General features: G+C 52.9%; 2 protein-coding genes across 2 annotated transcripts in view; both read right to left on the bottom strand.

Annotated features, from left to right (window-relative positions):
* LOC309345941 (uncharacterized protein) overlaps positions 1–23,003 on the bottom strand; it is a 62,586-nt gene that overhangs the window by 4,848 nt on the left and 34,735 nt on the right. The gene's annotated exons all lie outside the window — the stretch shown is intronic.
* BLVRB (biliverdin reductase B) lies at positions 8,963–22,145 on the bottom strand. The gene is made up of 5 exons (XM_081869743.1): positions 22,002–22,145; positions 14,842–15,003; positions 14,653–14,742; positions 12,641–12,772; positions 8,963–9,900 (listed from the first exon to the last, which is right to left on the bottom strand). The coding sequence occupies exons 1-5, from the start codon at positions 22,084–22,086 to the stop codon at positions 9,737–9,739; spliced, it is 633 nt and encodes a 210-aa protein (XP_081725869.1). The 5' UTR covers positions 22,087–22,145; the 3' UTR covers positions 8,963–9,736.

Raw genomic sequence — 23,003 nt, 5'->3', positions numbered from 1 at the left:
TAGGATTTCCATCGCTTGGTTGTGGTGTTCCCTCTCCTCTACTTGCGGGTGTGCGATGCCTTCTCCCTCCCCCCCCGGAACTCCCGCTCCCCCCTGTATGGTGAGAGTAGGGACCTGTGAAACACTGGGTGGATTTTCATGCTGTCTGGCAACTTGAGCCTGAATGCCACAGGGTTCACTTGCTGCGTTACCTCAAAGGGTCCCAGCCGTTTTGGCCATAGCTTCTTGCACCCTCCCTTAAAGGGTAGCCCTTGGGTGGACAACTACACCCAGTCCCCCACCCTTATAGTCTCCCCTTCCCGGCGGCGCTTGTCTGCTTGCCTCTTGTAAACTTCCTTGGCCCTTTCCAAGTTCATCTTAAGTTGCTGGTGCAGGGCCTCCATTTCTTCCACAAACTGTTCTGCTGCAGGCACGCTCCCCCCTTCCTCCCCACTCCCGGGAAAGGCTCTGGTGTGACACCCATAATTGGCCATGAACGGGCTCATCCCCGTGGACACATGCTCAGCGTTATTGTACGCAAATTCAGCCAGCGCTAGTATCTCTACCCAATCGTTCTGTCTCTCGTTGACGTAGCAGCATAGGTATTGCTGTAAAATACTGTTCGCTCTCTCTGCTTGCCCGTTTGTCTCTGGGTGTCTCGCCGTCGAGAATCCCACCTCCACCTGTAATAAGTTCATGAGCCTCCTCCAGAACCGCGAGGTAAATTGTTTCCCGCGATCCGAGATGACCCTCGAAGGAGCTCCATGCAGCCTGAAGATGTGATCAACAAACAACCTGGCCGTTTCCTCTGCCGTTACTGCATGTGAGCAAGCTATGAACTGGCACATTTTGGTTAGCAGATCCACTACTACCATGACTGCTGTCTTCCCTCTAGACTTGGGCAAATCTGTCATAAAATCGATAGACACCACCTCCCAGGGTCTTCCCGGTGTGGGTAAGGGTTCCAGCAACCCTGCTGGGGCAGCCCTCTCCCCTTTAGCCCGTTGGCAGCGGTCACACCCACGTACATACTCTCGTACATCTTCCCTCACCCTTGGCCACCAGAACTGCCTGGTAACCAGCAACAAGGTTTTGTGTTGACCAAAGTGCCCTGCCGTCGGGTTGTCGTGAAGCTGTTTGAGCACCCTTTCCCTCAAGGTCTCCCCTGGCACGTACATCGCCCCCTTGTAGTACAGCAGTCCTTCCCTTTCCTCAAAGCCTCCCTGGTTTCCCCTCGCTTCCCGGAGTTCCCTGATTCTTGTTTGAGCGAATTCGTTGTGGCGAATCAGCTCGGTTAGTTCTCGTTTCCCAACCAACGCTCCCCCACACACCCATCATTCCTCTGGGAACACGTGTCTCACTTCCGGTGGTCCCTCTCCTTCCGTGTACTCCGGCTTCCTGGACAGCGCGTCTGCCCTTACGTTCTCTTCTCCCGGCACGTACCGGATCTCGAAGAAGAACTTGGAGAACTCCTGTGCCCATCGAATCTGTCTCTGGTTGAGAACTCGAGCCGTTCTCCAATATTCCAAGTTCTTGCGGTCCGTGCACACCTGGATCTTGTGCTGGGCCCCTATTAGCAGATGTCTCCACTGCCGAAAGGCTGTGTAAATTGCAAGCAGTTCGCGATCATACACCATGTAGCTTTGTTCCGACTTGCTCAGCTTCCGCGAGAAAAAGGCGCACGGTCTCCAGGCTTGCTGGCTCCCCCCCCCCCAGCTGCAACAACACCGCTCCGACGATCCGATCCGATGCATCTGTCTCCAGCCTCATTGGCTTCTGCAGATCCACGTGCAGGAGTTGCTCCTCCGAAGCGAACACCTTCTTCAGTCTTTCGAAGGATTGTTGGGCACTTTCTGTCCAGACGAACTTCTTTTTGCTACTGAGACAATCCGTGATGGGTGCGGTCAAGTGGGCGAAGTTTATGATGAACTTCCGGTAGAAGTTGCTGAACCCGAGGAACCTCTGCACATCCTTTCGTGTTTTGGGGGCCTTCCAGTCCAGCACCACCTGCACCTTGCTGGGGTCCATGTCCGACAACTTGTACCCCAGAACTTCCACTTCCCTGGCGTGAAATTGGCTCTTCTCCAGCTTGACCCACAACTGGTGCTTCTGCAGTCTCTTTAGCACTTCCCTGACATCCTTGACATGCTGTTTCTCATTGTCCGAATAGATTAGGACGTTGTCCAGAAATGCTACGCAGTTCTTGTACAGCAGGGAACCCAACACGTGGTGCATGAAGGCTTGAAAACAGGCGGAGCCTGACTGTAATCCAAATGGCATGACTAAGTACTCAAAGGCCCCTAGGGGGTGAACATGGTGGTTTTCCATTCGTCCTCCTCCCTCATCCTAATCAAATTGTACGCTCCCCGGAGGTCCAGCTTGGTGAAGATCTTTCCCTTCCTCACCCATGTTAAAATGTCATCAATTCTGGGCATTGGGAAGGTCATGGGTTCTGATACAAGGTTTAACGCCCTATAGTCTACGATCAATCTGGGCTCATTCATGTTCTTTTTGTCCACAAAGAACACCGGACTGCCCCCCACTGCCTTAGATTTTCTTATGAAACCTCTTTTCAGGTTCTTGTCAATAAAGTCCCGCAACTCCTGCATCTCCCGGTCCGTCATGGCATACAGCTTGCCCACCGGCAGCTGAGCCCCTGGGAGTAAGTTGATTTGGCAGTCAAAGGGCCTACGTGGTGGCAGCCTGTCCGCCTCCCTCTCGCTGAAGACCTCCTGCAGGTCAGCATACTGTGGCGGCACCTCTCCTTTCGGCTCCACCGTCATTCCTGCCACTCTGGCCACCCTCAACCTTGGCCTTTCCTCCCCTAGACAGTGTTCCAAACAGTGAGCTGACCCAAAGGTGACTGTCCGTTGATGCCAAGCCACTACTGAATCATGTAGTGCCAGCCAGCTCATGCCTAATATTATTAGGGGTCCCGCCAGTGTGGCCACGTGAAAGGCAATGGTTTCCGTGTGCCTGGAAACCCTCATTCTCATTGGTGGGGTTTGATGCGTCACCTCCCCTCCCAGCAGTTCCCTGCCATCTATCGTTGTGACTTGGAGGGGGAAATCCAGGGGCAGTAGGTGGAGTTGGTGCTCTAGAGTGAAGTCCTTGCTGAAGAAATTGCAGGAGCTGCCTGAATCCAGCAGTGCCTTCACCTTGACTGGGTGTCCATTTGGGAGTTCTAGCACCACCTCTATGGCTATTGACGCCTTGGGGGGGGGTCTGGTTGGGGCACTTCAATTAGTTGCTGGCCTGGCTGCTGTGCCTGCTGATTGGCAGCCAAGTATTGGCGTTTTCCTGCACCATCTCCTCTACCCACTCCTCCTCACCACCAGCGGCTCCCACCATCCCTTGCCAAGCCTTTCTTTGTGGACAGGCCTTGGCAAAATGTACTTGCCGTTGGCAGAGGAAACACTTCTTGGTGCCTTTGCAATCTTTTCCCTCCCTCTTGCGTCCTCCGCTGGCGTTTGAAACCTCACACGCGCTCCATCGATTTCCATTGGCTCAACGGACTGGGAAGGCTGCCTTGGCATCTCAGGAATGCGGTAGTCAGGGCAACGCTCTCCTCTCCCCTCCTGCCTCTCCAAAGCGCGCGCTTCCTGTCTCACTCCTATCGCAAGCACAGCTTTGGTCAATTCGTCCATCGATTGCGGGCGGGGCGCGCGGGAGAGCTCGTCCTTCACGGCTGGGGACAACCCCTCCTCAAACAGCATTTGTATAGGTGGAGAATCTAGATTCCACTCCAGCCGGTGTATTAACATCGCAAAATGGGACCAATAGTCTCTAACTGATAGGTTCCCCTGCTTGCACCCCATCAGTTCCCACCTGGTCACACTCTGTTCCACTTGGCTGGAATACATCGTGTCCAAAGCCTGAAAGAACTTCCGAAGGTCCCTCAAGGCAGCATTCTGCGTGGCCATTAGGGGTCTGACCCATTCACGCGCCCCATCCTGCAGATGCCCCACGATATATGCCACCCTCTCTGCGTCATCAGCAAAGTCATCGTGCTGCAGTTCCAAAGCGTACTCTATTTCCGTTCGGAACGCGTTATAGTCCTGGGGCTTCCCCCCAAACTTGTGTACCAGCCCTGGCACCTTCCTTGCCACGGGGTGGGTCTGACCTGCGCATCCTGAGCTCGCCTTTCATCCAGCCGCGCCGTCAGCAGAGCTACACGCTGTTCCAAATCCCGGTTCCTCTCCACCAGATTCTGCACACCTGCAGCTTGCTCCGCGGCGCCGGCACCTCCAGTCTGACTCATGGTCTCCTGCCTGTGCACAAGCAACGTCAGAGACTGACGGATTGCTGTAATGGTTATAAGGGGTTACTTGTGCGTAAGTTGCCGTTACTTTCGGCTAGATTGCCTGGCTAACCATGCCTCGGCTGACAGCCCTCACTCCGTGGCCGTTCAGTCGCTTGGAGAATCCGTCAGTGGGCGTTTCTTGAACCTCTTCCAGCATAGAAGCTGTTTGACGCCAAGTCTCCGCCTACTCTCCCTGCGCGGGACTCTTCTGCGCAAGGAAGGAGTGGGCAGAGGCGTGCCTGTGCTCTCTCCACTAGTCTCGGGCGAAGAGTCTTGGAGACCCCTCTCCGAATCCTCCATCTCCCTCCCTTCTCTACTGGTGTTGCGCTGAATTCCTTCCCCCCTGCTGGTCCCCTCTCCTGCATCGCTCGGGAGCCTTGCCTCCACCTCTCGCTCCGATGTCAGTTCCCTGACACATCCTGAAGCAAAGTTATTAACCCGAGCTACTATTACTGGGTTAGTGGAGTCTGTAAGGGCCCAAGGAGAAGGGGACGACAGAGGACGAGATGGTTGGACAATGTTCTCGAAGCTACAAACATGAGTCTGACCAAACTGCGGGAGGCAGTGGAAGACAGGAGTGCCTGGCGTGCTCTGGTCCAGGGGGTCACGAAGAGGCGGACACGACTAAACGACTAAACAACAACAGAATTTCTGGGTTAGCGGAGTCTGTAACCTGAAGCATATGTAACCTGAAGCATATGTAACCCGAGGTACCACTGTATTTATCTTTTTTTCCTTTCTTTTTTCAATATAATATTTATTACTTTTAAAAAGAAAAAAGACACCAGAGAAAAAACAAAAGAGAAAAAGAAAGAAAAAAAAGACAATACAATACAATATATAAACAATACAAAACACAACCTAAACCCATTAAACTAAACACATTAAACTAAACTAAACCAAACCCACTCCCTAACCCTAACCCTAAATAAAACAAAACAAAAACTATTAAAAAAATAATAATACATCCCCCCTTTTTGATACTCTTTCTTTCATTCCCTTGTTTCCTCGACCTCCTCTCACCTCCCTTTTTGTATTCCACTTCTACTAGTTATTTCAGCAAATCCTTTCCATCTTTCTCTATTCTCTATCATATTATAAATAACATATTTTTTTAACCTTATTTTAACATTAAAACTAAAATACCTATATATGCTTAGCTCCTTATAACATTTCTGCTAAATCCATAAAATATCAATCCACCATTTTTCTATCACTCATTAATTTTGTGATATTTCTACATATAAACTTTAAATTTTCCAATCTTCTTCCATCAACTCCTCTCCCTGGTTTCGGATTCTGCCAGTCCCTTCCGTCAATTCCATATAGTCCATCAACCTGGAGCTCTTATGTCTGAGGCTCTTAACTCTTTTCCAGGTCCCTTCTGCAGATCTTCTTCATATTCTTTAATGCTAGAGAGCAAATCTCGAGAGAACTCCATCCTAACAATACTTTTATTCCTTCTGGACAGTTCAGCCAAATTCCCATAGTTGAAGCTAGGGTCTATACAGTGTTTCAGGATGTATTTCAAGATTCCTCCAAATCCAAAGGCCCCCAAAACTTCAATCTCCTTCAAATCCAAGTCCACGTCCCAAAAGTCAATTAATCCCTGGACAGAGGGATCTTTCCAACTTTCCTTCTTCAGTCCAAGCCGGGATCCAATCCTCAAAATCTGGCTTTTTCTAGATTCAATCATAAAAGGCCTCAATTTATAGTCCTCAATTTCCTTCTGTAAAACTAAGGATCCCGCTTGTGTTATTTTAGGTTCAAAAACAACGACTTTCTCCTTTTCCTCCACCATTTGTTCTGCCAAAGTAGGTTCCTGTGCCAGGTCCTGAATTATTTCTGTGTTGGTGCTCGCTTTTTGTCTCAAATTAGTCACTTTCTGTTCCAAATTATCAATTTTAAAAGTCATGTCATCCGTCTTTTTATGAAGCTCTTCCAGCAAATAGTTTATCTTACATAATGCAGTCACAATAACTTCTCCTATCAACATTTTCAATGGTCCAAGATCAATCTCTGGTTCTCAGAATCCTTATCTTGCAGCTGGAGACCTCCCAGTTACACTCCTATAACAATTTCAAAGGCTCCCTCTAGAGGGAAACAGTCTCCACTTGTATCAGTTCTTTCAAGCACAACTCAAGCAGTAAACATAGTTTTGATTTTCAGTTACTTTTTCCTCCATTTTGAATGCAGAAGAGGACAATGGAAACAGTATCTTACTCTTATTTTAGCTAGCTGTCAAATCCGTTCTGTCAATAAACTTTCCCCAAACGTCATCTGGCAGCCCGTTCCCAGGTTCGGAGCTGTGGTAATTTGATTTTCCCCTCACTCCTGCAGGCTTACTAAGTTCAAAATTTCCCCCCTCTTCACCTGCTTCCAAGGGGGGTTTTGTATTTTTAACCGATGGAGATTTAATCCTTTGTCAAAAGCTTTCAAAGACTTTAGCTTGTAACATCTTTGCTTCAGTCTATTTACAAAAGCGGAAGGCGGACTTCCTGTTTATGACCTTCCCGCTTTGGCGCCAAATGAAGGTATTTAAAGATCCAATTTTCCGTTCTACTCACGGGTAGTTGTTTAAAACCCAATTATCCACAGGAAAAAGTTAGCGCTCTCCAGCAACAGCAATGCGGCTTCAGTCCGTGAAAGAAGCAGTCGATTCAAAGCACCGCGCCACTCACCCCACGTCGCTCCGGATCCCCAAAACAGGGTTTCCCCGCGAGTAGGGGAGGCGCAAAAGGTGCCAGCCGAATCCCAGGTTCACAAGCTTCTCCCGCTTGTGATTTCAATGGGTCTCCGCCTTCGCTGTGGCGGTCAGACCCTGTTTTTCACGGAGTAAGTTCCTCCCGATCGGAGGAGCTCAGCCATTGCCGGAGGCGCCAACCCGGAACTGTATTTAAACCCAACCTCTGTGTACTGCAGCAGGTTGGACCCTTCAGCTCTACAGTTGATTCTAGGCACCTGCTGGCAGAAACCAGCCCTTTCATGCATCGGATAAAGTGTCTCCTAGCTCAGGGACTCAGTTTAGCCTTCCCGGGTCTTCAGCCCAAACCCGTAAGAGGAAGGGATGTGGGCACAGCTAGGCTGTCCTTTCTTGGTCCTTGTGACAGCAGAGCATGAAAGTGCCAGGTGTAGAGATAGAGAGGAGAGGAAGGGAGGACAATGGCTGGGTCTAAATCACTCACCCCGCGGCCCAGGCAGGAGAGAAGGAAGTCTCCCTCCCCCCCCATAAGCCCCAGTACTGGGACTTCAGGTGCCCCTGTGTGTACTTATCATGTGGATCCAGTCGAAAGGCAGGGGATCCTCCAGGGCAGGCAGCCCACCCACCTCCCCGCCCCAAACTCTGCCCACCCCTCCTCTGGGTAATGGCCAAGAGACATGCTTAACCAGGAAGAAGAGGGTCAGATGGGGAGGAAGAATGGTAGGATTCTTGAGCTGGAAGAAACCCAAAGGGGCATCTAGCCCAGCTCCCTGCAATGCTAAGTTCATTCTCCCAAATACGTTCTACAGTGGCACCTTGGTTCTCAAACTTAATTCATTCCAGAAGTCCGTTCTAAAACCAAAGCATTCCAAAACGCTTTGAACTGGGGGCGGCCGCTGAGACCACATAACACCGGTCTTGAAAGACCTACATTGGGTCCCAGTACATTTCCGAGCACAATTCAAAGTGCTGGTGTTGACCTTTAAAGCCCTAAACGGCCTCGGTCCAGTATACCTGAAGGAGAGTCTCCACCCCCATCGTTCTGCACGGACGCTGAGGTCCAGCGCCGAGGGCCTTCTGGCGGTTCCCTCATTGCGAGAAGCAAAGCTACAGGGAACCAGGCAAAGGTCCTTTTCGGTAGTGGCGCCCGCCCTGTGGAACGCCCTCCCATCACATGTCAAAGCGATAAATAACTACCTGACATTCAGAAGACATCTTAAGGCAGCCCTGTTCAGGGAAGTTTTTAATCTGTGATATTTTAGTGTATTTTTGGTTTCTATGGAAGCCGCCCAGAGTGGCTGGGGAAACCCAGCCAGATGGGCGGGGTACAAATACTAAATTATTATTATTATTATTATTATTATTATTATTATTATTATTATTATTATTATTATAAAACCAAGTCGTGCTTTCCCATAGAAAATCATGCAAAACAGATTAATCTGTTCCAGACTTCTAAAAACCACCCCTAAAACAGAAATTTAACATGAATTTTACCATCTAACAAGACCATTGATCCACAAAATGAAAGCAATAAACAATGTACTGCAGTCACACAATCAATCAATCAATCAATCAATCAGTAGCTGACCTGGGTTCCACACAGTCACAAAAACAAAACAAAAAGAGCAGCAAATACAAAAACACAAAATAAATAGCAAAAACAGAGAGTCCTCAGCATAACACTCAAATCGGAAGCATAACACTCAAAATGGAGCACGTTTGGCTTCTAAAAAAAGTTCGCAAACTGGAACACTTACTTCCAGGTTTGCAGTGTTTGGGTTCCAAGTTGTTTGAGAACTAAGGTGTTTGAGAACCAAGGGACCTCTGTAGCTGCTGGCAACTGCGGGAGGTAGAGCTGCCCTTGTGCTCAGCTCCTGCGATGGGCATGGGGCCGGCCACTTTGAGAACAGGGTGCTCAACCAGAGTTGCATCCAGACAACTCTCAAGTCCTGACATCAGGACCCGAAGGACTGAAATAGGTCAAAATATACTTTTTATTTGATTAACTTTTGTTAACAAGTATGTAAGCTTTCCCGTTACACAGAACTCTTCAGCAAGGAAGAGGGAAGGAGGTTCCACAGCCATAGAGAGAGAGCAAGGTTACCTATTAACATTAATGCAAATACTTTATGATTTAGCCACTCCCATTCCAGACCGCTCTGTAATGGCTAGTAATCTTACCATTTAATACATCTATCAATCCCTTTTCAGCTAAATAATGTCTTACAATACAAAAACCTCACTCCCTTCCGATGGGTCCTGGCCACTCAGGCTGCTATTCTGCCCAATAGTTCTGTGTACTCCTGAAGCTGACACATTTCTGACCCCAATAAGAGACTTCTTGGACCAAGCAAGCAGCGCCTCATTCCCCAGGGACCCCCTCGCCTTGCTCCCTTCTCTTGGGATGTGGTGGGGAGAACACAGAGGCTCAAATCACTGCACAGGGACACTGGCGGGGGGAAAGCAGGACAAGCACAGCCACTGTTGAACACAGGAAAACACAGGCATGCAGCAACACCAGTCAAGGCGCCTTTGTGGCACGGAGGGCGTTGGGTGGGCAGCTCAACCCCCCCCCCTGGCTCATGTTAAGGGGAGAAAGGCACTCATTATAGCACACGAGGCAGAGAGGGGCGGATGGAGGGGGCGGCATCAGCGATGGAGAATTTCCCTTTTGTCAGTGGGACGAGGCTTCATCATTGACCTCCGGAGAGACAGAGAGAGGCCGAGAGGGTGCTGGTGGCCGGCCGGCCTCATTCCTTGGGGTAGTGCCTGGAGAGGTAGACGTTCTTCCCGTCGTACTCGGAGGTGGCCAGGCACTTGAGGAAGAAATGCCCAAGGTCGTGCTTGGAGATGACTCTGGAGCCGCTGGACGTGTCCACGGTCACGGTGTAGTCGCCGGTGAGCGGCTGGTCACCTGGAGGAGGAGGAGGAAGAGAGCCCAGGTGAGCTGGCCCAGGGAATGGAGCCTGTGAGGGATCTCCCCTAAAAGACCCAACAGCTGAGGCAGAAATCCCCCCTCCCAACGCAAATTCTCCCTCCCCTCCTGCGCCTTCCTAGCTTCTTTGATGAATAAAAACAGGCGTGTAGTTTAAACGGTAATGGTGTTTGGGATTTCATCTGTGTCCTGTGCTGCCATGTTTTTCAGGGTTTCCCTAGTTTTTAAAAACATTTGGGGATCAAATGTGGTTTTCCACGGATCTGAGGGCAATGAAACAATCGTTGAGACGGCTAGAGCGCCGGTGGCGGATAACTCATTCTGAAGCTGACCGGACACAGGTTAGAGCTCAATGTCGAGCCTACCAAGTGGCGGTAGCGACGGCGAAGAAGACTTTCTTCACCGCCTCTATTGCATCTGCAGAAAACAGCAGCAGGAGACTTTTTCAGGTGGTCTGCAATTTAGCGGAACCACCTGCTACATCGGGGCCCAGTACGGGCCACATGATCTCCTGCAATGATTTTGCAAAGTTTTTTGCAGATAAAGTCGCTCAGATTCAGGAAGAGGTAGACGCCACCGTGGGAGCAGGGCCGGGGCGGGAGAGTGCTAGAGTCCTGTCTAGTCAAATTGCATGGGATCAATTCCAATCTGTTACCTCCGAGGATGTGGACAGGCTGCTTGGACGAGGGAAACCAACCACCTGTCTCCTGGATCCTTGCCCATCCTGGCTTATAAAAGCTAGCCGGGAAGGACTGGGCGATGGGCTTCGTGGGGTGGTGAATGCTTCCCTCCATGAGGGAGCCTTCCCAGACCCGCTGAAAGAGGCGGTTATCAAACCACTTCTTAAAAAACCATCTTTAGATGCGGCCACGATGGCCAACTATCGCCCAGTCTCAAATCTTCCATTCTTGGGCAAGGTGATTGAGCGAGTGGTTGCTGAACAACTCCAGGCACGCCTGGAAGAAGCGGACCATTTGGATCCCTTCCAGTCGGGATTCAGGCCTCATCATGGGACTGAAACTGCCTTGGTCGCACTGGTTGATGATCTCCGGCGGGCTAGGGACAAAGGTGAGAGCTGTTTCCTAGTTCTGCTGGATCTCTCAGCGGCGTTTGATACCATCGACCATAACATCCTTCTGGACCGTCTTAAGGGGCTGGGAGCTGGAGGCACTGTCATACAGTGGTTCCGCTCCTTCCTCCTGGGCCGTGTTCAGAAAGTGGTGGTGGGGGATGAGTGTTCAGACCCCTGGGCTCTCACTTGTGGGGTGCCTCAGGGTTCTGTCCTCTCCCCCATGCTTTTCAACATCTACATGCAGCCGCTGGGAGAGATCATCAGGAGGTTTGGACTGGGTGTTCATCAGTATGCGGATGATACCCAGCTCTACCTCTCTTTCAAATCAGAACCAGTGAAGGCGGTGAAGTTCCTGTGTGAGTGTCTGGAGGCGGTTGGAGGATGGATGGCAGCTAACAGATTGAGATTGAATCCTGACAAGACAGAAGTACTGTTTCTGGGGGACAGGAGGCGGGCAGGTGTGGAGGACTCCCTGGTCCTGAATGGGGTAACTGTGCCCCTGAAGGACCAGGTGCGCAGCCTGGGAGTCATTTTGGACTCACAGCTGTCCATGGAGGCACAGATTAAATCCGTGTCCAGGGCAGCTGTGTACCAGCTCCATCTGGTACGCAGGCTGAGACCCTATCTGCCTGTGGACTGTCTGGCCAGAGTGGTGCATGCTCTGGTTATCTCCCGCTTGGACTACTGCAATGCACTCTACGTGGGGCTACCTTTGAAGGTGACCCGGAAACTACAACTAATCCAGAACGCAGCAGCCAGACTGGTGACAGGGAGCGGCCGCCGAGACCATATAACACCGGTCTGGAAAGACCTACATTGGCTCCCAGTATGTTTCCGAGCACAATTCAAAGTGTTGGTGCTGACCTTTAAAGCCCTAAACGGCCTCGGTCCAGTATACCTGAAGGAGCGTCTCCACCCCCATCGTTCTACCCGGACACTGAGGTCCAGCTCCGAGGGCCTTCTGGCGGTTCCCTCCCTGCGAGAAGCCAAGTTACAGGGAACCAGGCAGAGGGCCTTCTCGGTAGTGGCGCCCTCCCTGTGGAACGCCCTCCCACCAGATGTCAAAGAGAACAACAACTACCAGACTTTTAGAAGACATCTGAAGGCAGCCCTGTTTAGGGATGCTTTTAATGTTTGATGTATCATAGTATTTTAATATTCTTTTGGAAGCCGCCCAGAGTGGCTGGGGAGGCCCAGCCAGATGGGCGGGGTATAAATAATAAATTATTATTATTATTATTATTATTATTATTATTATTATTATTATTATTATTATTATTATCAAGCTTCCTTGGTTGGGAACACAGAACCAGAGTGGTGCAGCGGTTAGGGTGCGGACCAGGACCTGGGAGAGGAGGGTTCAACTTCCCCCCCTCGGCCGTGAACAGAGCTCCCTGGTTGACCCTGGGGGCCAGGGGCTGCATCTCTCAGCTGAGCCTCGCTCACCCGACTCGCAGGGTTGTTGGGGGGATTGTGAGATGCAAACCACCTTGAGCTCCTTGGAGGGAAAATGGAAGAAAGAAAATAAATGCCAGTGAGCAGAGGTGTGTCTTAGACAGACAGCCGCCCACGCCGAGAAGGAAGAGCTGCTCTCCACCCACTGCAGAGCCCTCCCTCCGACCCCCTCCCCACAGCCCAGAGACGCACCTGCGATATGGGGGGGCATGACGTAGACGCAGTCCAGCCCCGACTCCTTGAGGATCTGCTGCATCCGAATGTGGTCCTCGGTCACTGGGCGCAGCTTGGCCGGCACCTTGTCCAGGTCCCACATCAGGAAGGCTGCAAGCAAGGCCAGAGAAGGAGAGTGGAGAGCTGGGCGGCAGGATCAGACCCTGCAGCAGGCGCCCCACCCAGCTCTCTCCCAGGGCGGGGGCAGAGGCCAAGGGGGCTCCCCACCCCACACCCCCGGTCAAGGAAGGCTCAAGAGCTGCGGGGCAGAGACCTGATCTTGGGCACCTAAGTCCAAGCCCCACCTGGGCCAGAGTCCTCTGCAAAATGTGAAGAAGGGCAGAGGTGTGATGGTAAGAATTTGTAAGAGGCTTTGAAAATCTAAGTAATACTCTATGCTTTGGGAATCTTTATGGGGATCTTAAGAGACCCTAACCCAGCCGTTCCCAAACTGCAACATTGGTCTTGGTGAAGATTTTTCTGCCTCTTGCGGTGTTTGTAATGAGCTGTGCTAGATGCTGGTTAACTGTCTGTCTACAGACCACCTGGCCACTGTTAGGGAGCCCCAACCTTCAACACAGTCACCACATCATATTTCAATGTATTGCGACTAAACTGCTGGCCCTGCCTCCTGCCCCTTGCACCCCATTCCCACTTCAGCTCTCACTGAAGAGTTGCAAGTTGCTGGCAACGGCGCCTCGCTCTAACCATTAGGCACACTTGGCTCATCTCCTCTCTATGGCCCACTAGATCCAAGGGTCACAGGAAGACCATGCCAAGCTGCCTTTGGGCATTTCCCCTGCAATGCTCCAGGGTCCAAGCGGAGAAAGGCGCCCCGAGATCTCCCCCTTACGAGGTGTTGCGTTCCAGGCCCCCCCCCCAAGCACCATGCACCTGCGTGGGGAGCCTCATCAGAGTGTGGGACGAGGGTGATTTAAGAGGTATCAGAAATACCTTTGCCTCCAGAGCACTGGAAAGGGCAGAGCCCACGGCAAGCCAGCTTCCCACCCAACAGCTGCTGAGTGAGGCAGTGAGACAGCAGCATCCCAGGGGCCATTTCGGAGCCCATTATTTCTTTTTTCTTTTAAACCTTTATTTCTGGACTTTGGGCTCACTGACGGCCTCTTTCCAGCTCTCTCCCACCATGTGATTTGATCAATTTCCTGTGCGGTCACATGCAAAAGTGGGAGGGGGTGGTTGCCTGTATTTTAAAATTTGGTTTTATAAATATTGTTTTAATTCCTTTTTAACAATTGCCTTTTATGCATGCTTAACTTCCTGTATCTCCTCTCTGTTGTTTTAATTTGCATAAACCACTAATCCAGGAAAAAGCCAGGAGATAAATAAACATCCTATTGGTATTTGTAATATTTTGGGCCCCATCTCCAACTCCTCAAAAGATTCCATCAACGGTGTCTCCAAAAATTTGTACACATCACTTGGGAAGACAGGCAAACTAATGCCAGTGTACTGGAAGAAGCAAAGATCACCAGTGTTGAAGCAATGATTCTTCAACATCAACTTCACTGGACTGGTCATGTTGTGCGGATGCCTGATGATTGTCTTCCAAAGCAACTACTCTATTCCGAACTTAAAAATAGAAAGCGTAATGCTGGTGGTCAACAAAAGAGGTTTAAAGACTCTCTCAAGGCAAATCTTTAAAAATGTAGTATAAACACCGACAATTGGGAAACACTGGCCTGCGAGCGCTCCAGTTGGAGAACAGCCTTGACCAAAGGTGTCCTGGGCTTTGAAGACACTCGAACTCAGGATGCAAGGGAGAAACATGCAAAGAGGAAGGCACGCTTGGCAAATCCTCACCATGATCAACTCCCGCCTGGGAACCGATGTCCCCACTGTGGAAGGACGTGTGGGTCCAGAACTGGCCTCCACAGTCACTTATGGACTCACTGTTAAGACCATGTTCATGGAAGACAAGATTGCTCAGCTTACTCTACACAGAGAGAACAGCCCTGCCTGGAGCAGCTGACCTGAGAGACAAACCACGACTTTGCGGATGCCGTGGGATTTCATGGCCGCCACAATGTTCCGGGTGCCTTCAGACATCATGGTGGTAGGACCTGGCGGGAGGGAGAGAGAAGGAGGAGAAAGATCAGCCAAGGGTCGCGGGAGGGGGCAGGGCCGGCGGGGGGAGGGAGGGAGGGGGCAGCTTTGCCTACTGAGGTCATTGCGGGTGCCCAGGATGACGATCACAGCGTCCTGCCCCTTCACGGCTCGGTCGACGTCCGCCGGGTTCAAGACGTCCCCCACCACCACCTGCGCCGGGTGGGGCTCCGGTGGCAGCCGGACCGGGTCCCGCACCAGCACTGTCACCTGGTAGCCTGGAAAGAGAGGCAGGATGAGGCCTGGGGGTCGGAGGCAGCCAGGACGTGGCCAGGAGAAGCCCAGGACTCCCGGCCTCCACTGTCCAGCTCTGGAGGGGCAACGGGAAGGAGGAACAGAAGGAAAGTCGTAGAATGAGAGAACTGCAGAGTCGGAGGAGACCCTGCGGAGCGTCCAGTCCAGGCACGTCCAGCTCTCTAGAGACATCTACTTTCAGCTACTTTCAGTCATCTACTTTCAGGATAATAAAACTGGCAGTGATCTACCCATCGCCAAGGTTTTTGTGGGAAGCTGCTGAGCTTTTTTGGGGAAGGATTGGCAAAACCTGTTCAGCTTTTGGGGGAGGTTCATAAAATCGCTCATGCCCAACCGCCCTCCCCGATTCCCCCACTCTGACCCCGCCCCTGGGAATACAAGCTTTCTCGGCTGCAGCGGTGATACGACATAGGGCAGCGATCCATCAGGAGAACCCAGGTGATCACTTTTTTAATTGCCGCAATCGACCTGGAACACACCTGCAATCTACCTGTCGATTGCGGTCAACCAGCTGAACAGGTCTGGGCTACTCTAATTCCCTGCTAAGCAGGAATATGCAGCAGCAGCTGTCCCATACAAGGATCGAACCAGCAACCTTGGTCTTATCAGCACCACACTCAGTCCAAGGGGAGAGACCTCACCAGGCAAGGCCTTCTTCCACTTGCCTTGCCCCCCCCTCCAGTCTCTGCTTCTCAATTTGTATTGCATTATTTTATGCACTGCAACTTGCCGTTGTTTTTACTGATTATAGTTTAGAAATTCAGATAGGCAGCCGTGTTGGTCTGACGCAGTAGAAATATATATAAAAAATAAAAAACATGTCCAGTAGCACCTTAGGTACCTGAAGAAGTGTGTGTGCAAGCACACAAAAGCTCATCTGAAGAACAAACTTAGTTGGTCTCTAAGGTGCTACTGGACAATTTTTTTAGTTTAGAAATTATTTATTGTAACTGTTAAGAGTGAATTTCTGTTTAATTTTTATATGCTTATATACTAGCTTCTATACTATTCTAATGGATTGTTGAATATTACTTTTTTATATAAGTTGCTTAAAGTTATGTTTTATTATTGCATTTTTGTATTTGATTAGCTGGTTATAAGGTGTACATTCTTTGTTTCTGAAGTTTGTAAACCACCTTGGGTATTGTAAAATAGAAAGTCGGTATACAAATTAAAAGTGAAATGAAATGAAATCCAGTTCTGCAGAATCAGGCCAGTGCCCCCTCCCCCAGTCCTGCCTCCTGTTCTCACAGGGGGGGGGGGCAGGTGCCTCTGAAGCACCTGCAAGCAGGGCCGGGTTTAGGTTTGATATGGCCCTCAGCTCCTGAAGGCAATGGAGCCCTTGATATGTCCAGCTGTCCTTTGTCAACAACAAATCGTCAGTTTTGTGTGTGTTGAATACCGTATTTTTTGCACCATAGGATGCACTTTTTCCCTCCTAAAAAGAAAGGGAAAATGTGTGTGCGTCCTATGGAGCGAATGCAGGGGGGGAGGCAGGCGGGAAAAGCCCCCAAGAGCCACACACAAGCTCCGTGCGCTCTTGCGGGCTTTTCCACATGAGGGAGAAGGGACTGACTGGCCACATCAGTCCCTTCTCCCACCTCCCAGAAAAGCCAGGAGAAGCCGCAATCTCTTTAAAGGGGTTGCGCGGCTTCTGCAGGCTTTTGGGAGAGGTGAGGGAATCCCCCCACCTCCCAGGAAAGCCAGGAGGAGCCCTGCAGCCCTTTTAAAGTGCGCACGGCTTCTGCCGGTTTTGGGGGAGGTGGGGGAATTCTTTTTAAAGGGGTTGCACGGCTTCTGCGGGCAGTGAGGGAATTCCCCCACTTCCCAGAAAAGCCAGGAAAGCCCTGCGCAGCGTCTCCCGGCGAGGAAAGGCTGCACGGGGCTAAAGGGGAAGCCAAAACAGCGAGCGGGATCCATCCCGCTTGCTGCCTTGGCTTCTTCCATAGCTGCGCGCAACCCCTCCGGCAGGGAGAGGCTGCACGGGGCTATGGATTCTTTAGCCCTGCGCAGCGTCTCCCAGCAAGGAGAGGCTGCACGGGGCTAAAGGGGAAGCCAAAACAGCGAGCGGGATCCATCCTGCTCGCTGCCTTGGCTTGTGCCACAGCCGCGCGCAACCCCTCTGGCAGGGAGAGGTTGTGCGCAGCCTGTACGCTGCTCTTTGGGGCTGGGGGGGGAAAAGATTTTTTTTCTTGATTTCCCCCCCCCCAAAAAAAAACTGGGTGCGCCCTATGGTCCGGTGCGCCCTATGGTGCGAAAAATACGGTATATGCTATATGGTAATTGATGGACCTCATAGGTATCTAAAGCCATTTGCACATGTTGCCCTGCAACCAGTCCATGCAGAATGTGGGCACCCTATATATAGAAAGGAGCAAACCAGGGATATTTGAGGGAGCCGACTAGCAGGCGGGGCCCATGACTTGCACCCTAGGAGCCGACACAACACACAGTTGCTGTATGTAGGTTTTATTTGATTTCTTTTTTTAACTTATATTTTGGAAATCTACATCCAGTCCCCCCCCTTAAATTTCTTGGGGGCTCCCAAGAGAGTGGGGCCCTAAGCTAGAGCTTGTTTAGCTTATATGCAAATCTGGCACTGCAGGATTCGAGCACCAGAGCCCTCTCTCCTTCCAGCAGCTGGGACTGAGCAGCACTGCAGCCTCCCTCTCTGGCAGGGAGCCCTGGCAAGGCGGCCTCCTCCACCTCTGCCTGCCCTCAGCTGATGCAGTTCAAGATGCAGGAGAAAGGAAGAGGCCGGTCTCCTCTTTCTCCCTCTCATTTCCCTTTTTCTGCCTTCCAGGGACAGACTCTGCTTCTGAACTGCTCAGGCAGGAAGTTGCTCCATCCAGGGGTGTAGCGTGGTTGGTTCTGCCCCCCCAACAAAAATCCTGGCTATGCCCATGCCCCCAATGGCCATGTTGGCAAGCCGAGCTCCCTGTACATGGCCTGGCAGGCAGTTCAGGGTGGCCCCGTTTTGCTCCCATGGGGATGGGGTCACTTTGGCGGCAAGGGGCTGCCCTGCACACACACGCCCCCCCTGCTCAGCACCAGCCCCCCCACCCCGGGCACCAGAAACTGATGCTATGCCACTATGTCCATCCTCCATTTCGTTCCTTGTCCACTTTTCTTTTAAACGCCCCCAGGAGAGACTGAGCTATATCCTCTTTGAATCAGCAGAAGCATTTTCTCTGTCCCTCCGCTGAACTGCTCCTTTCGCCTTTTGGCACCTGGTGGCCCCCGTAGTCACACTAAAAGCAGGAAGGCAGCAGCCGGGGATTTAAAGAGACAGTCAGAAAGAACCACAAGCCCCACCTTTAAGCTATTCGCTCCTCAAATCCCTTCTTGCTTAGCTAGAAAACCTCTGGTTGGGAATTGGTCCATAGATTGTAAAACAAAAAACAAATATTGCACCTATGCATCTAGTTTTAATATTGCTTGTGCTATTTTTAAAGTAGCATGCCCTTATTGCTCTGCTTGGTCCTACTTCCTTGACTTTGCTATTTAACCATGCTGGCATCTTCCCCCAGGCTTCCTTCGCCCCTTCGCACAATGCTCTTCAGACAGGTTTTCCCAGTTGCATTTTTGCCCCTCTTTCCACACACCACCTCTCAACTTTCTTTCAGCTAATCCTCTTATTTATTATCTGAGAATTTTCTCCTTTCATAAGGCTGAATTCAACAGCGGTGTCACATCTCAGCTGGGCTCCCTTGAGTATTCAGTCCGGACTCCCTGCCTCGCCTCTCCGTGGTCCCCAGGACTATTGATTGCAAAGAGCCATTGTTATTTGTGTGTCAGCATTTTGGAAAGCAGCCGAGGGCAAAGGCCGAAACCTGCGGCCCGTGCTGCACCAGGCCAAAGAGGAAGGCCGGGGCCCTTGCCCCAGGGTGACCCCACAGGCTGTGCTGGTGGGGCAGAACTTCCAAGGGGAAGTGGGAAAGGGAACAGGAAGGAGGGAGGTGAGGGAGGCAGGACGGGATCTGAACCAACGGAAGAACTTTCCGAGGGCTGGATGGCCCTCCGTCAGGGATTTGTGGCTGTGATTCCTGCACTTCTGGGGGTTGGACTGGATGATACTTGAGGTCCCTTTCAATGGCCCCATGAGGGTAAGCAAGAGGATAAAGGGTTTGGAAAGTGGTGTTGGGGGATGAGGGTTCAGACCTCTGGGCCCTCACTTGTGGGGTGCCTCAGGGTTCCGTCCTCTCCCCCATGCTTTTTAACATCTATATGAAGCCGCTGGGAGAGATCATCAGGGGGTTTGGACTGGGTGTCCATCAATATGCAGATGATACCCAGCTCTACCTCTCTTTTAAATCAGAACCAGTGAAGGCGGTGAAGTTCCTGTGTGAGTGCCTGGAGGCGGTTGGAGGATGGATGGCGGCTAACAGATTGAGGTTGAATCCTGACAAGACAGAAGTACTGTTTTTGGGGGACAGGGGGCGGGCGGGTGTGGGGGATTCCCTGGTCCTGAATGGGGCAACTGTGTCCCTGAAGGACCAGGTGCGCAGCCTGGGAATCATTTTGGACTCACAGCTGTCCATGGAGGCACAGGTCAATTCTGTGTCCAGGGTGGCTGTCTACCAGCTCCACCTGGTACGCAGGCTAAGACCCTCCCTGCCCGCAGACTGTCTCGCCAGAGTGGTGTGTGCTCTAGTTATCTCCCGCTTGGACTACTGCAATGCGCTCTACGTGGGGCTACCTTTGAAGGTGACCCGGAAACTGCAATTAATCCAGAATGTGGCAGCTAGACTGGTGACTGGGAGCGGCCGCTGGGACAACATAACACCAGTCCTGAAAGATCTACATTGGTTCCCAGTATGTTTCTGAGCACAATTCAAAGTGTTGGTGCTGACCTTTAAAGCCCTAAAAGGCCTTGGTCCAGTATACCTGAAGGAGCATTTCCACCCCCATCATTCAGCCCGGACACTGAGATCCAGCTCCGAGGGCCTTCTGGTGGTTCCCTCATTGCGAGAATGAGGTTACAGGGAACCAGACAGAGGGCCTTCTTGGTGGTGGCGCCCGCCCTGTGGAACACCCTCCCTTCAGATGTAAAGGAAACAAGCAGCTATCCTATCTTTAAAAGACATCTGAAGGCAGCCCTGTTTAGGGAAGTTTTTAATACTTAATGCTGTATTGTTTTAGCACTTGATTGGGAGCCGCCGAGAGTGGCTGGGGAAACTCAGCCAGATGGGCGGGGTATAAATAAATTATTATTATGATTATTATTATGATTATTATTATTAGGAAACTAAGTCCTATTTGTGAGGAATAGTTGAGGGCTTGGGGATGGAGAGGAGCTTGTTTTCTCCAGCACTGGAGGGGAGGAGCGAAACCATTGACTCAAATGACAGGCAGGAAGATTCCAACTCAACATCAGGAAGAACTTTCTGACAGGAAATGCTGACAGCAGAAGAGACTCCTGGCAGAAGTTGTGGACTCTCCTTCCTTGGAGGTTTTTAAGCAGAGGTTGGGTGGCCACATGTCACTGAGATTCCTGCATTGGACAGGGTTGGGCTAGATGACCCTGGGGCCCCTTCCGACTCTACCATTCTATGATTCTTGGGCCACCTGATCACCCCAAGCGTTACCTTCTCGGAGATGCGTTCCTCCCCAAAATAGTTCCCACAAATGTGGCAACCCAGGCTGGCCAGAGGAGCTTCCCCGGCTGTCCTGGCACGAGTGTTGGCACTGCGGCAGCTGGACCTCTTGGCACCCACCCAGAGGATGAGAGTGAGACCTGCCTGAGGGTTTCTGTCAGGAGAATCTCAGGTGGAGCAAGAGCCGATCAAGTCCGGGCAAGGTCTCCCCACCCACCCACCTGCTGCTGCTGTTTGGGCTGTTGCTGAGCTGCAAAGGGAGCTTCGGCAGAACCCCAAGTTCTTTTGGGTCCTTTTGGGCCGTGCGGCCCCTGAAGGCCAAAAGGAGCAAAGCAGTGGCGGTGGCCCAGTTGGTCAGCCCAGGTGGCCAAAGGAAGGGACTTAAGCTGGACACTCTCCTGGCCCAGGACACAAGGCCTTCCCCTCCCGCTCAGCTCTGCAGGGTTGTCGTTGCTGCACAAAGGAGCTCAGCCTTGCCTGGACACAAAAGTTCGCCCGCAAAGGCCCAGGCTCCTCTTGCGGCAGGGGCCGAATCTGCTCCTCCTCCCGGCCCTCCAGTAACACCAACAGCAGCAACCGTCTCCTGGCCACTTCTGATAACAACCCCACCTCTTTATCTCTCAGTGCACAAGGTGGGAGGGAACAGCGGGCTGGTTGGGGGGGGGGAGAGAAAAGAATTCTATTAAGAATACTGGGAAGCAGAGTGGCCTAGCGGTTAGTGTGTCAGAGGAGGACCTGGGAGACAACCAGAGTTCAACTCCCTCCCGCCTCCTGCTCCACTGGCATCCAGCCCTTGCCTCTCTCAGCCTTCGCCTACCTCACAGGCTTCTTGTGGGGATTAGATGAGGGCTGGGAGAATCCTGCACACCACACTGAGCTCCTTGGAGGAGGAAGCGGGGACATAAATGCAGCAAGGAAAGGATTAGATCCTGGGGTCTTTCTCCCAGTTGCGGGAGCACAGAGGCACCTTTCCTTACTTATTCCTGCACTGAAATGGGTCCAAGCCACCCAGCGGGTGCGCAAGGGGCAGCGACGGCCTCGCATCTCAGCCAGGAGCGAGCTTCTCTCTCTCTCTCTGACAAAGCCTTCCCTGCCGGGCTCTCGCCAGGAGGACGAAAGCGGAGCAGCAATTGGGAAATTATTAACAACAGGTTGGGGAGCTCGGAGGAGCCCCCGGCCAGGAAAGCCGCCCCGGCGCGAGGGGGCTGCAGCTGCGCTCCGACCAGCGGGGGCCGTGGGCGGCAGGGTCCCCCACGGGCGCCCCGAGGGGCGGCAGCAGGGCCACGTCGCCAGGCGGGGGGGGGGGCTGTGCAGGGACGGGGTTCCCTCTCTCCGCCGCCCTCCCCCCGCCCCCCGCCTCTCACCAGCCTCGACGGCTTGCGCCAGGGTGGCCAGCCCGGTCATGCCGGTGGCGCCGAAGATGGCGATCCTTTTGCAGGCTGCGGCCATGCCGGACTCCTTCCCTTCTCCGCCCGCCAGCGGCCAGCCCTTCCGCCCGGAGCTCCGCCCGGGAAGGCAGGACCGGAGAGGCCGGGGGCGGCGCGTCGCTCGCTCGCTCGCGCGCTCAGCCGGGGCTCCCTCGACGGGCGCCACGGGAGGAAAAGGGGGCTCCCTCAAACAAGCCCCCGGCGCTGCTCCTGTGCCTTCAGACGGCTTTCAGAAGGAATGCCAAGCAAGGCGGAGAAGCCCGCCTCCCTCTCCGGCGCGCACCAGCCGGAGCGCAAAGCACAGGAGCGCAGCTGGAGGGGGGAGGTTGGCGACCCTCTCCTGGCCCCCCAAATGCGGGGGTGAGGGGGGGAGCGTGAGCCCCCGCGAGGGCTGCTGGGAGATCCGGCCCACCATGCAAAGCGAGCCTGGCGCCGGTGGGTGGGGCGCCTGGCGCCAGCTTGCGGGTTCCGCGCTCGTGTGAAGCGTGCCAGGCGCGGCTGGGCGCCGGCCTCTCGGCGGCGGGGCGGCGGGCGCGCCCTCCTCCGCTGTCCCCTGCTCGCCAAAGGGCCTCCCGGGCTCCCTGGTCGTAAACCACTCCGACAAAGACCCCCAGCAGCCGCCCCCTCCCATCGACGACCCTCCGGTACCTGCCTCTCCGCCAGCGCCGGGGCGAAGCAGCCCTGGACGAGGAGGATCCCCGGCGGAATCAGACACTCCGCCCTCCCCGCCGGCCTCTCTCCATCCAAGACCCCCTTCTCCCCCCCCCCACTCCGGGAGGAGGGGCCGCGATGCGCGCCGGTGCCCGGCTGGAGGGAGCGGGAGCCGCTCGGCCGGCGAGCCGAAGGACGGGCCCAAGGTGACCGCTCGCCCGGCCGCGCCCTCCTCCTCGCCGCCGCCGGAGCCCCCAGCCCGGCGCGCCCTCCTTTGTGCCTTGCTCC

The sequence above is a fragment of the Podarcis erhardii genome (assembly GCF_964252035.2).
Source record: "Podarcis erhardii genome assembly, chromosome: 7".
Lineage (NCBI taxonomy): Eukaryota > Metazoa > Chordata > Lepidosauria > Squamata > Lacertidae > Podarcis > Podarcis erhardii.
Note: the sequence above shows the minus strand (reverse complement) of the source record. Positions and strands in the feature narration are given on the sequence as shown.

What these genes read in the sequence shown, in the direction of transcription:
- BLVRB (XM_081869743.1), bottom strand. Translation starts at nt 22,086, where the DNA reads ATGGCCGCAGCCTGCAAAAGGATCGCCATCTTCGGCGCCACCGGCATG. An exon ending in GGCGCAAGCCGTCGAGGCTG is followed by an intron (nt 15,004 to 22,001) that starts GTGAGAGGCGGG and finishes CTCTCTTTCCAG; the next exon opens with GCTACCAGGTGACAGTGCTG. An exon ending in CATGCCCCCCCATATCGCAG is followed by an intron (nt 9,901 to 12,640) that starts GTGCGTCTCTGG and finishes CTCCTCCTCCAG; the next exon opens with GTGACCAGCCGCTCACCGGC.